This window comes from Agelaius tricolor, unplaced genomic scaffold (genome assembly GCF_023055355.1).
Source record: "Agelaius tricolor isolate 1412-34295 unplaced genomic scaffold, bAgeTri1.0.p SCAF_11, whole genome shotgun sequence".
Taxonomy (NCBI): domain Eukaryota; kingdom Metazoa; phylum Chordata; class Aves; order Passeriformes; family Icteridae; genus Agelaius; species Agelaius tricolor.
Window position 1 is genome coordinate 10,594,401 of NW_027269271.1, and position 15,909 is coordinate 10,610,309.

Sequence of the window (15,909 nt, forward strand, 5' to 3'; positions counted from 1 at the left end):
ATCCTTTGAGGTAAAAAAAAAGGAAAATAGAGAATAGTACATATATGTGCACACAGGTGAATAAATGTTATTCTTTGCTGGCTTTCATTGCAGTCTCAAAAAAGTGTTAAATGAGCATTGCTTGAGGTGGGCATCTTCTTTGCATGCTGGAAATTTAGTGTTTCTAACCCCCTGCCCCAACCCCATCCTCTTTATAAGCTAGAAAAAGCTGGGAGCACACAAAAGCCAATACCCCCCTGTAGGTGTTTGCTGCCAGTAAAATGAAACCCAAACTGTATCTCCTGAGAGTAACTTCCTGCCCCCAGTTGGGGAAAAACTCTGCTGATATGAAAACAAATACTGTGTTAGCATGGACAAAACAAAAATCATGCAGAATCCATTAAAGCAGCCACAACTAATTAATCTTGTTTGGTTTTGTGTGTTAATTGGACTTCTGTTAAATTCTATTTGAGAACAGGATAAATTTATGGATTCTATCCTTGTTTAACAAAAATTCTGCTATTCCTATGTTATAGGAGAGGTGTTCAGAACATTAAGCAAGTAGACTTATTTCTCCCCTGAGATATTTAAGAAAAATCACATGGAAAAAGCAAGCAGAGTATCAGTATTTACTTGTGCTCATGAAGAGATGCTCATACTTCACCCCTTTCAGGTAGGCAAAGAAACATGTTGAATTCTACCACATATTATCCCAAGACATTAACAGCAGACTAAAGATAAAACACAGATTTGCATAAACTCTTGTATTTCCTATAGAATGTTAAACAGAATTTTCTCTGTCTGTAATAAATAAACTGTACTAATCATCCCAGTGTAAAATACAAAGAGGTCAACAATGCATCCTTTCAGCTCACCATAGTTCAAAAGGTATTTGAGTTTCCCTATTAAGTTTTCAAAGGCCAACATCTGCTGATGCTCAGAAATGGTAGATGTGGTGACGAAGGCTGTATGGAGGATGAAGTGAAAACACAACCATATAGACCATGCAACAGAGTAGTACTAAGAAACTATAGCACAATCAAACTCCAAAGAACTATTTCCCATTCATCCCATTTCTGTTATTAATGGCAGGAATATTTCTGAGAATGGTGACATAAACTTATTCTCTGTCATTGAGTTAATTTTTTTTGTAAAGTATATATGTATAAACACAAAGTTTTGAAAATAGCACATCACTATGAATCTGCAGGCGTGCAAATACCAGAGCAGACACTAGAGCAGGCAAATGACATTATTAAGATTGAAGGCTTTCATTTGCACATTATTGTCATTGATGCTGTTTTTCTATTTAAAGCAGAAAACAGATGCTGTGGCATTCAGCTGCTAATGCTGCTTGCACTTGCAAGGGAGATAGTTATGATGGCATTTAACTTGCCTGTCTAGAGCTTAACAAATCAGTGCTATTCATCAGCTTAAGTAAACTGAATTGATTAAAAATTGATAGTCCTGGCCCTGCATCATAAGAAGTGAGACAGTTTTACCCAAATTGTTAAAAACTTCTCACTTGGGTATCAGGTATGGCAAATTGCATTTAACAATGGTGGTATTTTATAACTGTGATTCTCCTGTATTATGCAAGTTGTGCCCAAACTATCTGCAAAGCTAAGGCTGTGGGGAATATTCTTTCCTTGAGCCACAGCAGGATCCCATTTCTCCCTCCCTGCTTTATTGGCAATTAACTAACGTGCCATGACTGTGTGCACTCCTCAGCTGTGGAGCTCAGCCGAGGCTCACAGCTCAGCTGCTGTGCACTTGGTCTCTCCACGTGTTTTGTTTAAGTAATCATCTGTTTCATTGATAAGTAGTTCTTTATGTAATGGTGTCATGGTTTTGGTATAGTTTGAGTTGCATTTTGGTACTTTGATTACATACAGGAAAGCATTTTTCTGTGAAGGAACACAATTCTATTTATTTTGTGGAGTAAAGCCGAGTTCAAAGCCTGCTAGAGTTAATGCAGATTCCAGCAGATACGCTGCATTTGCTAATCTACTTCATAGAAATGAAAGCTATTCCATTTATAAACTTTTCCATTTGCTCTTTGAATTTACACACACATATACATACATGAAAATTATTGGTCCTATGCTTCTGTTATTAGCAAACACTTTTCTTCAAAATGCTCAACAAATATTTTCTCAGCAAAAGTGTCTTAATTCTTTGTGTCACACTAGTTTTATAGGACTCGGTGCTCATCTGCTGACAAGAATCGATCAGAAAATCCGGGGCTGAATGCAGATGTAAGGAGTGACATTGTCTCTGACCACGTAACAACAGTTACATGTTAATGCCAGAGAGGAAGGCCAATAAACAGCCCCTGCACCACAGGGCATGCTGTCAGAGAAACATTATCTACACCAGAAAGGGATGTTGGGAAATCAGATCCATGAAGCTGAATGACAATGCAGAACAATACTGGTTTTATTACTTACTACCAATACTGGAAATACTGGGTATACCTGCAGAGAAAGAAAACACAAAGAAGTGTAGTTAGCTGTTTGCTATAGCTGGGTGAGCTATTACACCTAAGATTCTGAAAACATCTTTAGAATACTTTATCAATACATAGTTAAACTCAAGCATCTGCCATTATGTGCCCAGTCCTTTCTAAATGCAGTCTTTTAGATTTTGCAGTGTGGGGCTGCAGGGACCACTAAAATGCATTGACAGATGGGATCTATACCAGCTCTCTGAACTTCATGAATTTGTTCAGAACAGTTTTGTATTTCAACTAACCAGCCATTAGGTTTAATGCTCTAGATAAAAATATCAGTCATGCATGTATTATGCAGATCCAGGAGAGTAATTTAACCAAGGGATAGATGCATTGCTAACTGCTTTGGCCAGCTGCTTAAATCAGTTGGTACCTTCTGTTGCATTAATTGTATAGAACTATTTTTCCCTCTTTTACCTGACAGTTATCTAAATTAAGCTATGTAAAAGAAATGTAATTGGGTGAAACAATCTAATGCAGTAGGTTGGCCATATTGATTAAGCCTCTCATTGATTTATTTTTTTTCCTGTGTTCATTTCAATTCCTTAACCGAATTAATGCAAGGAAACCATTCCAGAGACAGGTGAAATTTACCATAAGAGGTGGGGCTGTTAAGGAGTAAAACTCCTTCACTGGATAAGCAGTGTGAGATCTCATGCTGTATAATGCAATCTCAAGAACTAGCTTCTTGTCAGGTCTGCCCTGAAAGCTAGGCTTTGTGTGTAGCACAAAACTATGGATATGAAATCTTTCCTGAAATGCCATTTTCTTAAGATTAAATGCCATTGTTAATGGGACTGTGGCTCATCACTTGGGTTAGTCAGAAACTGCAGATCAGTATTGAAATCCTGGGTATTTGCATCCTCTTCCTTAAATACAATTTGCCTTTTTAAAGTTTTATTGTTTTTGTGGCATGCATTTTCTAGCAGAAATCTGTCTGTTTCTCCATTAAACATCTGCTACACTTCTTTCAACATCTATCCTAAAGTTCTGCCTTACTCAGAGATGGCATGGACCTCACTCTGCAATTAAGTGAAGGAATGTCTTGAGAATTAATGATATTCAATGTAAGCAAGGTTGCAGAGTCAAGCTGGGAAAAATCCTCACTTGTGGCATGGCTAAGACAATGCTGAAGTAAGAGAATTTGCAGAATGGGGACCAAAGCCAGACTTCTTATGTTTCCCCACATCAATCCTGGGACACATATCAGAATTGCAGCTCCTGGGTTTCATAGCCTATGGAAGCTGTGGTCTGGCAGAGCACCATGGACAGCACCTGCTGCTCACCCAGCCCCACACTCAGATGCTGTTTGCAAACTTAATTATTTCTACTTCTGCTGAGATTAACGTGTATTTTCCAAAATTTTAGCACCATGAGGTACTGAAAGCTAAATGCAAATATCAACATAATAAAACAATGTGGTCACAGTTCCAATAGTAACAAAAAGTGCTTTTTTTTGGCTAAGATAATTAAAGAGAACATCTATCCCCTTATTTTACATGTCAAAAAGACAATCAATTTTCAAATATTTTTCCTTGAAGTTTCAATAGCAGCTTGTTTCAAGTTTTGCAAGTCATTGTAGCTGATTTAAATTAGCAGGATTAGCTTTCCTTTATACACATATGGAACCTACACAAATATTAGATAAAAGACAAAAACTGTGTTCTTGCACTCACACTTGTGCTGTGAAATGGTATTTGTATTTCCTCTGGGTATACTCCCCCGCCTCAAACCTCTCTGTCTCCTACACACACATACAAATATCCTTTCCTTTCTCTCCTGAACAGATTGTAGCAAAGGAAGAGGTTTTCCTGCAAGTCTGCTTGCCTCATATTATCGTACTTCAAAATTTTCAATGAACTCATAGTGATAAATGCTTCCTGGGCAGAGAATAATGAACACAAGATGCCTGCTAGCCTGAGGGCTCTGTATTAACCTTGCAAAGATATCTTCAGGTTCTGTTTCAAAAGCTGTTTTGCTATTTCTGTACAGAGTTTCTTAGCTGGTGTGGTGTTCTGTAACCAGACTGGTTTTTGTACTACCAGGTATTCCTGTGTGAGGTGACTGGCCTTGACAGTGCACTACTTTATGCCCTTCTTACTAAAGAGAGTGAGAATGACACTTCTGAGTTTGTCTGGAAAGGAGCTGGTTATGTAGGGCCACGAAGCAGGATCTATTAACACTCTGTGAAAACTGCACATATGATGGGGAAATTATTCTTAGAAGGAGTGTTTGTGTGAGATCTGGAGTTACATATTGAGGCTAGCTCTTGAATTCAGCTGAGCTGGATTTGCTGCAAGTCCTTAGGTAATCAGGCACAGGAGGTGTGATTGTGCTCTCCCTCTCTGTCCATGTGGAGGCAGGCAAGGGCCTGAGCGCAGGGTTCTGCCTGTGCCACCGCTGCTGGGGACTGTGGGGTCATCCCACCACTGCTGGGGACACCCACAAGCTGTGGGGTCATCCCACCACTGCTGGGGACTGTGGGGTCATCCCACCACTGCTGGGGACACCCACAGGCTGCGGGGTCATCCCTGCACTGCTGGGGACACCCACAGGCTGCAGGGTCATCCCACCACTGCTGGGGACAACAGGCTGTGGGGTCATCCCTGCACTGCTGGGGACACCCACAGGCTGTGGGGTCATCCCACCACTGCTGGGGACAACAGGCTGTGGGGTCATCCCTGCACTGCTGGGGACACCCACAGGCTGCATGGTCATCCCACCACTGCTGGGGACAACAGGCTGTGGGGTCATCCCACCACTGCTGGCCCTTGGCTTGAACCTGGTCTGTTACATGGTGTGGATCGTTTCCAGTCAGCCTTGTACTGAAATCTGCGAGTACTCTGCAGCAGTGAAGTGATGGGGACAGGTTAGAGAGATGAAGGATCAGGCCTCCTTTGATGGACAATTCTATTGAACAAGGTACAAAAAGGGATTCAATTAACATCTATTCAGTTGTTAAACCAAAGCAATGTTCAGCCTAAATTATCTTCCAGTTGAAATCACTGGGATGGTTATTAATGGTAATAGATTTATAGTGAAGGGACACCAAGTAAAGCATGCGAATAAGTTCAGAGGTTGGTACTGCCCCTGAAATTGCAAATATTGCAGGAAAAAGTCACTAATACTATTTATTATTTTTGACTTGACTTGAGGGCGGTGGTTTGGTATATTACATGTTCACTGTAAGTGCATCTAAATATATATGCATTACTTGAGAGGAAAAAAATCTGTTGTTTTCCTTTCGTATGATCTTCTGCATCTGCCCTGTAATTTTCTCATTTCCCCTACTTCCAGAAATGGGTTGTTTTAGCTCTTAGCTACCATGGAATTGGTTATTGAGATGAAGAAAAAAGCAAATCAGATGCTAGCGAAGAAAGCAAGTTTTTGATTCTGTCTCTAGTTTGTGTCAGTGTGAAATCCTTAACACAAAGAAATAGATCAAGCTTTCGGTGAGAAGGACCACACTGCTGCTTCCAGTGTCAGGGCAGGTCATACCCTGCAGACTCTCTTAGCACCTCCATTGTCAATGCCTGCATGTGCTTCTGGCAGGACTCTTAAACAGGAACAAAATACAGAGCTTTTCATAGCAGAGTCAGAGCAGGGATGTTAATGCCTCATCCGATCTTTTGCTAGAATATCTGCCCTGCAGCATGACAGCACTCCCTGCAGTGAATCTTTCTTTCCTTTGCAGCTCTTCCATTGAGGAATGATTGCAATATCAGATGCTCAGCATCAATTTCAGAACTTCTGAATTCTCTAGCAATTTAAAGCCCTGAGAAGCTCGATGATACTGGTGTCTTGTAATCCCTCAAAGGGATGATCATTATGATCATAGGAGTAAACTTTTCATGGGTTGTTAAACCTGTAGTCAGACAAAGGATTACACACAGTGAAAGAAAATTCTTTGGAAATTTCATCTTGTTTCATTGCAAGAGCCCCAGAACTCCTGCTACTGTTAATTTTTCCATTGTTCCTCTGTATAGATTGAATTCATAGCAAAGGAACTGTTTTGATGAAGTTTGTTATCCCTCATCTCTGCTTTCCCAAGCAATATCACCAGAAATAAATGGGACAGAGGAAATAGCTATTGTTTTATTGGGTAACATCTTTTAAAATTTGGACTTCTTCATGTTATGTTTTAGTGAGTCCAAACCAGTATTGAAAACTCTGCCTAGGAAACACCCGGTGAGATCAAAAGATTTTCTTTTTCAAGTAATCGTAATTTATTGATAGAATATTAGAAACTTTGAAAAGTCTGAAACTCAGACTATTTTTAGCACTTTGAATATCTTAAAACAGACACTTTGCCTTTCCATGCTGCTGCTGCTAAAGGACCAGAAGTCTCTTTCATTTCACCTTTTCACTGTATATGGCAAAACCAGAGTTGTTTGAAACGAGTGACATACAGAAACAATTCATTTCCCAGCAACAGATGTCACCACAGCCAGCACAAACAACCAGCTCAGCAGGGTCATGCAAGAGGGTAGAGTGCTGAAGGATAATTTTTCAAGCCCTATTTTAAAAAAAATACAGCATGTTATTTATAATGTATTGTTTTTAGGTAGGTACCTGCAATGTTTTGCTGGCTATTGCACTGGATACCCAGTTGAAGGAAAATGAGTTTATCAGTTGCAGATTTTGCAGTTTTTCCTGACACTCCTGTTTACCTGAATGCTCTTGATACACTGCAGTTTTGTCCTCACACTGTTTCCCAGCCTTCTGTGTGACATGTTCCTGTGGCTTTATACCTTCTGTAAGCTTCATGGACTAATATTAGTATGTAATATAAATATAAAATAGGAGCAATATGAAGCTTTGCTGTTTTGTAACTTATTGATTGATATCTTCCTTTTTCTCTTTGAAACACATTGTCAAAAGCATCAAGGAGCAAAATTTTGTAACTTCAATATAAGTGTCACATTCCTTCAAATCAAGTCATAAAGAAGACACTGGAAAACTTCCAGGTACTTGGGAGAATGGGCCCTTAGAAAATGGGACACTGTCTAGTTTATGAGTCTGCTTTGACTGGAAAGCGGGATGTGTGATTCTTTCAGTTAGAGGGATCCTTGTTACCTGGATTCCTGACTAAAAAGTCCCATTTCTTGGACAACTTCATTTATGCTGGTCCTTCAGGATGGCTTTGTGCCAGCAAGTATTTATGAGGAAAACTGAACATCAGTGAGGGTAATACCAGTGCACTTCTGGAGGTGCCATAAGTTTTGCCAGAAACTGTTTCTGTGGCAGCTGTGCTGCATGGATGCCTTGTAAGTCTTTTGCCTTTCAGAGAGGTTTAAGGCTGTGCTGCTGAGACAGAGGCTGTACCATGGGAGGGGGACCCACTGCAGGAGAGATTTGGTAAACTGAGATTGTCTGCCTGACTCTTGAGTGAAAAGAACCACCAATGTTTCCCATGTCCTGGTCAATCCTTCGTTTCATGTTGAACAATGAATTATGAAAGTTGTGTAACGGCTGGGAGGGAGTTCTGCTGAGTGTGGGGCACTTTTGATAAAGGTTATTGGTGGTGAAGGGACTGACACAAAGTGAGCAGACTTTGATGCAGGGCAGCTCAGTGCAGTCTGAGACAGCTCTGTCTGATGGAGCAAAGAACCTAAGTGCCAAAGATGATCTAAACAATGAGAGGAAGAAAAGGGCTAGTGCTGTCAGACACACACAACTGCTGAGGAGAAAAGCTATCCTGTAATACCAAGTAGAGAGAAATTCAATAAGTTCACTTTGTGTGTCAAAACATATTGCAGAAAAAACCATCTATAGAATGTGGCAGCACAAGGGAATGAATGTAATCACAAAATAGTCAATAAGATAGAGTTGAAATATAAAATAAATGCTGTGTGGAGACAAATGGAGAAATATTGTTAGTGCCAGTAAACAACAGAGTACTTGCTGTCTTTCACAGGTAAAGCATGGAAATATGTTTTGCATTCTCCTGAAGAACTCAGGGTGACTTAAAATGGTGAAGAGATAAATGGATAAAGAAAACAGCTTTGAGTCAAGGTTTCCACTATGACTACAGAATAATCTGCAATGGTCTTCTGTTTCAGGAGTGTAGCTTGAAAAGGTATGATAAAGTCTTATTGGCCACAAAAAACGGCAAAAACTGAGCAATGGAAATAAAAGAAGTTCCAGCTGAGAAAGATTTGGAAATAGTCATTAAGCTTCTTGTTGAATCTGAACAAATTTCACAAATTCAGAGAATCTCATGAAAGAGTATATTTTTATTTTGTGGAAAGAAGAAAAAAAAATTTCAGAGTGTTTCATTTATACCGCTATTTTTAACTGTATCTTATTTAAGCATATTCATGTAAACTTCAAATATATTTAAATTTTTAAATAATTTGGTATTAGATGAAAAAGATGGTCTTTGAAAATTAGAGGAAGGAGAAGTATCAAAGGAACACTGTATTACTGGATTATACAAAGTGCCCCAGAGAACTGAAGTAATATATGAAGGGAGGTTATTTCTAGCAACACGTTCCAGGAACTATTTCAGAATCCACACCTGACTAGGGAGAGTACAACACCAGGGCTGCACTGCTGATCACACGATGGAGATGGGGACATAAAGGCAACAAGTTAAGTGAAATTACACTGGCTGTGCAGAGAGTTTACACAGTAATGTAAAACTTCATATGCTCCAACACATACAGCCTTAAATCAGGAAGTGGCAAAAGAAACGAAGATTTACATACCATAAATGATTGCTGCTTGTACCAAAGAATTAGACAACCCACAAGAAGAGAAGCTGATTTAGTTCTGAAGCAGTGCATAGGACACAATTCAAGAAGTAGTTATCAGAGAACCACTTCTGGACTGAAACTCAACATGCTTGTTGAGAAGGAAAAGGATAAAAAAAAATCCACTGCAGTAATATTTAACTTTGAGAGAGCGAGGAAATGAAAATGAAGAAGTTAGATAAAAGAAAAGTGAAAAGAACATCTAAAAAGATATGCATGCAAACAGCATGGAAGCAGCTGGAGACAAGTGTATGAGAGGCTCAGAATAATCATATATAACTCTTTTTTTTTTTTGTAACTTATAAGAATTAGCTATCTTATAAGCAAAAAAAAAAAAAAAAAAAAAAAAAAAAAAAAAAAAAAATCCAAACCCCAATGCCAAATTGAAAACAACAGAATGTAGATGATTTTGGAAAGATACCATTCAAACGTGTAAGTCTTCTCAATGGAGAAAGATATGGGAAGAAAAGCATAAAATCTGCCAATTTAAATATAAACCACAGTATTTTGAGAATCAACTTCCTATGAACACAGAAGTTAGAAATTGTTTTTTGTTAAAATCATCATACTAGAAGCAGGAGGCCCAGAGAGATAACTGGGGAGATAGGCAATTGGGGTATTATTAATGGTATGAAAAATTAATAATTGTTTTCACTGATGTTCACAACAAAGAAAGCGATTCTCACCGGCTGAGGAATTTTCTCTAAGTCTGTTAGCATCTGAAGTAAATGGTATTGAACAAGAATTGCTATGAGGAAATGTTGCCCCAAGAAGTATTTTACAGGAACTCAAATATGATGTTTCTGAACTAACTATTGTAACATATAACCTGTAATTTAAGTCAGCCTTGAGGCCAGAAGAAATGTTTTAACTGCGGTAGAGTCTTAAAAAAGGACTCAAGGACTGATCTAGAGAATAACAAAACATAAAAGAGGCACATTTTTATGTTATTGTAAAGAGCCATGTTGTTGTCATGTCTAGAATATCATGTGGAGTTTCAGCCTCACCAAATAAAAAAATGACATCACAGAACTAGAATAGAAAGCACAGATGACCAGAGATGTGGCATGGTTTTATGATAAGATCAGAGAGATCAGGATTTGTCATTTAAAAAAGAGTGGAGGAGTGGATAAGGTCAAGTTTATGTAATGATAAATGGTGTAACAGATGTAAACAGAGATGCATTATTCTTTGTTCCTTCCTTATCTAAGGAGGTACTGGCTCAACCGTTGAAAAATATTTAAGGCAAGCAAAATAAAATACCTCTCACTCATTGTCTCACTAAAATTTGAAATGTATTGCCATAAGGTATCACTGAGGTCAAGCTCATGTCAGTTGGGTGTCTCTCTCTGTTCAGCAGCCAGGCAACCCCAGCAGTCCAGCTCAGAAAGCCAGTTTATTTCATGGTAACTGAGATGAAGAAGAAATCCTTCATTGCTTCTTCCTGTTAGCTGGAAATTCCTGCTGCCAATGACTGCTGAAGTCAGGATTTGAGGGTAAGTGGAGTATTTGTCAGCTCAAACAAGGTTATGTTCTCATGATGCTACCATCATCACCATCAACCCCAGGAAGGGCTACCTATTATTTACAAAACATTCTGATTTTTGATTAAACTGTATTTGCTGAAATTCACTGACGTTGTTTTAACATAAAGTTGATTTAACAAGCTTCAGACACACTTTCAGTAGGTGTTAATATCACTGTTCTGTCTGGTGCATGCTCAGCTGACTGGGAATGAGGTAAAACTCACAACAAGCTGAATTTAGCTAAAATCAACCTGGTAAACCTCACCATATTTAGTATTTAAAGTATTAATTCTGTGAGCCAGACTCAGTTTTTATAACAGGCGAAAAAAAGTGAATACTCTTACAAAATGTTTTTCCCTGCTTTTTGGAAGTTCATTTTTTTCTGCTCAGTAAGAATTTTATCATAATTTCATGCCCCCACACTTCATGGTTTGTTACTTAGTCTATTACTCTCACATTTTACTTGATAAGGTCCTGCTTCCTATGATCTTCATTTCTGAGTTTTGATTCTTCACAGCTGCTGCTTTGAAGTCTTAGATAACATTCTGAGCATTGCACATTGCTCCTGGTTTTAAACTTTTCCATCAGCATACATAGCTCTGTTTCTCTCAAATAACTTTTTCAATAAATTGTTATATCTAATATTTTAAAATGAATGTTTTGCTTTTAATCAGGGCAAAACTGTGGACTTTTTTAAAAGGAAGCTAGTAACGTCTGTCAAAAGGTATCCTCATTTTCAGTCATTTCTTCAAAGGAATTAAGGTCTGTTACTCAGTTCAGGGGGATTCTGAATCACTGCATATTTCATATATGCATGAAAGGGAGAACTGAGGGTCATACTTGTCTTTGTGCCCTCTCTTTCAGTACCATGTTTTATTTTGGCCCAATCTTGTCCAGAACCAGGAAATAGAGCTGTCAGTAACTTCTTGCTTTGGATAATATGGAAGTGTGCTGGAACAGTACAGCTGTGTGTTGTGGAGTGGCTGTTAGCTGGAAACAAGCAGATGTAAAGCCTCAGGTTGTGCCCTCGCTTTCTCTCTTCAATACTTGATCTACAAGAGTGCATCTGAATCTGGACTGCAGGTCAACATCAGGGAAATGTTTCCCAACCTTTAGATCTTTAGTTAGTAATATGAAAAATCTGGCCTGAGGTGGTTTTTTTCCCCCTTTTTTAAATGGAGAAAAAATGAACAAGGATCTCACATGTTGAGCTGAGAGTGTCACTAATCTCAAGACAACAAGGATGTATGAATAGAGAGCTGAGGGCACCATGGCTGGAGCAGTACTGCAGTTATTCCCACTGTTTTCTCTCATCTCTGTGTGTTTTTTTATGTAGAGAGTCCTAATTTTTTCATTCCTTAGCTCTTTCTGTGCAGTGTCCAGGGATGTGTACTATGGATATAAACATGTGGTTCTCCTGGAAGTCATCTATAACCATGTGAGAGCACAGATGATGTATACTTACAATTAGCACTTACAAATTGACACCTTGTCCAATTATACACACAGAGTCAGAAAGAAATGACAAACCTTGCAAACATTAATCTTCCTTCAGAGTCATGATATGGGGCAGAATTGTAATAATGAAATATCCTTATTATACAAAACTACTTACAGATATTAGCAGTGCCCTTAGGTATAGGCAGATAAGAACCAGGGCTCCACGGTCGGCCCTGATAATTCTTCTTGCATTTTCCACAGTCTGGGCCCGTTGTGTTATGCTCACATTCACAAAGTAGTCTTTTGTTTTCTTCTTTACAGCCAGTAGCATGAAGGTTGCACTTACACCTAATTTTAAAAGGCAAAAATAAAACAAAGTGGGATATTATTTAGAGGTGAGGTGAGTTTAAGCTCAAGTTTTAGAAAAGCACGTCCTATGGCAACAGCTTGATTTCTGTGCTGTCCCTCTGGTATTGTTCTACCATGAAAGCATGACATCACAAAGCATCCCTGCAAAGAGCAAGCTGCAGATCTTCAGCTCACACAGGTCTAAAGGCAGAAATGTCACTAAGATTCCAAGATGCTGAATCTTGTTTTCACTAATGCAGCACCACTGAGAACAAATAAATGAATAATTTTTTTTTTACAGATAAGTCTTGCAAAAATTCAAGAGTTACTATTTCCAGGAACAAAACAAGTCCTCTGCTTATGTCCTTACAGAATCTGGTCCAAATTACACCCTGGAAGCCTGAGAAAACAAGACTTCATTTAAATATTCTCTGCAATACCACACTTCAATAGAAGGAAAGCTCACTATAATTGTGTCTTGCCGTTCTTGTTCAGCAAGTACTGTCTTGTTCAGAAAGGAAATTTCTTTTCCTGCTTTAATTTAATTTAGCTGTAGTAGCTGAAGGTCAGATGAATTATTTTGGTAGGCACATTTAGTTTTACTTGGGAAAGAAACCTAATCAAGCCTTGTGACAAAATCATTAGATAAACCAGATTCTGCATCTGGTCTTAAAACAATTTTATTTTCCTTAATTTCCCCTCTTTTCCTGAAACTAGGACACTTACAGAATGGGAAGTTAGTTTCATAAACAGTAAGGTATTTTCACCTCTTTCCATCCCTTTCCAATGGATGTCAAAACCAGCTAAAATCTATTTCTGTTTGGGGCTGGAGAGAAAAATCAGTATTTAATGACCTTTCCTGTTTGTTTTCCTAATGACCATACATCTAGTAATTTACAGGGTTCTCATGTGGGCATTTGTCACCTGTTCCATACAGTGACCAATAATCAGAGCAGAACAACATGTGGAATGGCCAAGTGCAAATTAACAGCTGTCAAGCTGACTTCCATTTGGAAGGAATATGACCTGAAGCAATTGGCCACATACATATATATCCCCAGGGTAAAACAAGCTTGCAGTTGTCATAAGTAGCTGTTGGAGAAAATCCACAAGAATATGTAATACAGTAGATTGTGGAGCATTCTCCTGTGTGCTAGAAATGAATGAAACTGCTGTTATTTGAGCAATGCTCATTCTAAAGACAAACAGGTTCAACACTTTTAAAATTGAAATGACCAAAATGTATTCATTTTGGACAAGAGAAAGAGAGTAATTTTTACACAGTTTACAAAATACGTGTGCTTGAAGACTAAATCAATTGTGACTTTTCAGTGAGTTGCCACAGCAGAAGGAAAGATGCTTGTCTGGGCATCAGTGAATGACATCCATCTATTCACTAGATACTGAACCTTTTGGTAAAGGGTACTGCTATTAAAAAAAGCCATGGGTTTTACTGTCCACAGGAATATGAAAATGGAAGACCCCAAACAGGAGAGATATACAGTAAGAACAAGACCAAAAAATAGAACAGAAAAGCAGGAGAGGCTGTCAAGTAACTGGAACAAATTAGAGGAAAGGACTTGATTTCTTTTAGGAGCAGATTTCTGTTCTATTGTAGGGACTCAGTGTCAGAGGCAGCAAACTGATCTAGGCAAGAGGAAAAAAGTGGTTGATTCTGAGGAAAAGCTGTAGTACCTAGTGCTCTGAAAGGGTGCTGCAGATTTGTACAGGAACTGAGGTGGGGGAAGATAAAGGTATGTCCATCTGCTAATTGGAGTAAATATTCACAGCTCTTTTAACAAGTGCCCGAAAATAAAGAACAGTTGTGTCACAAAATCTTGTGCAAAATCTCTTTGCACTTCTTAGATGCTATGCTTTGTCAGATGTTCCTGAAGAGAGACTGACCCTTCCTTAGTTTTGCTTGCATGGGTAAAAGTCTTGGATAGACTCTGGCCTTCTCCATCCTCCTCTGCTTCTATCCAGTCCTGTGCCCTGCCTCTTCACATATATATACAAAAAATATGCATGTACTTATATGTATGGATATATACATGCATACAGAAATAACTCCCATAGAGCCTCACCATTTCCTTTTACTGCCCTAATCCCTCTGTGTCCCACCTCTTTACTGGCTGCCTCCTCTTTTCCCTGATTTCCCAGGCAAGAGTGCATGGGCAGCACAGCTCTGCTGCCTGTCCTGGTGCCTGTTTTTTAAACTCCTTAGGGAAAGATGCTGCAGAAGAAGTGATTCTCAGCCCAAGGTGCAGCACCCACACCAGGCAGCTGTTCTGGGGTCCTGCACAAGGTGTCCTGTGTGACTGCAGCCACCAGCCAGAGACAGTGAGACATCCTGCAGGGCTGTGTTTTTACCAGGTACAGGCAGCTTTGCACAAAACCAGCAAAATTCATTTATTCAAAAAGTAGCTGGCAACCTCCTGTCAAAATTTTAAAACCCTATTAACTGAGATTTAAAACCTACAGCCCCCATATAGGCATTCAGACTAAACACACACAAAATAAAGTAGGGACATTTTAGCCACTTAGCTTTGTAAATAGAAGAATTGCTAAATAGCTTTTCTTTCCTAAACCAGCAGAATAATCAAAGATTAATTCAATCAATGCCTTTACGCAAATCAACTTATTTATATGCTTTATATGTATTTTTGAAAGCTTTCCCAGCAGAATTACCCAGAATGCTGCATCTCATCTCAAAAGAAAATTCCAAGTAATAATAAAAAACTGAAAAAAACCCCCAAACCAAACCCCAAAGCATTGCCCCCCCAGGAAAAAAACAAACAAATAAACAAACAAAAAAAGCTATGTGGAGAGAGGAGAGAGTAGTGTAGCCTTCTAGGAGTATGATTTAAAGAGAATAAGAGAAACAATAAGTTCAGTCACTGGAAAAAAAATAAAGGATTGATCTAAAACTTTTGTAGGCAGAGGATAGGCCAAATCTAACATTAATAACTGAGCAAAAAAAAAACCAACAATGGTGGATTTCCAAATAATCCTCAGAATACTTCAAACTTAGCTGTGTACACTTTCTAATGAGAAGGAAATAATGAACAAATCTGGTCACTAAGTATTACTACAAGACTAGCAAAAATTAGGGTTAAAAGTACATTCATATTAAAAATGTAAAATTTGACTTACTAAGAGTTAGTTATACTAGGCACAAAAATAAATGTTTAAAACTCCCCCTAAACCCAAACCACAAATATCAGATTATGTGTGGTAAAAACTTTGCCTTCTTAGTGTCTAGTCAACAGAAAAGTTGGGTTTGGCTCATGATTATTTTCATACAAGTATGAAAAAATCTGTAGATTAATAGAATCTGAAGCAACTGAAC

General features: G+C 38.6%; 1 protein-coding gene across 10 annotated transcripts in view; it reads right to left on the reverse strand.

Annotated features, from left to right (window-relative positions):
* The window catches only part of NTNG1 (netrin G1), a 147,300-nt gene that overhangs the window by 45,865 nt on the left and 85,526 nt on the right, over window positions 1–15,909 (reverse strand). For all 10 annotated transcript variants that reach the window (XM_071436100.1, XM_071436097.1, XM_071436096.1 and 7 more), the window contains exons 4-5: window positions 12,388–12,560; window positions 2,430–2,456 (exon numbers count right to left, since the gene is read on the reverse strand). In XM_071436100.1, coding sequence (XP_071292201.1) covers window positions 2,430–2,456; window positions 12,388–12,560 — 200 coding nt within the window. The remainder of the gene's footprint in view (window positions 1–2,429; window positions 2,457–12,387; window positions 12,561–15,909) is intronic.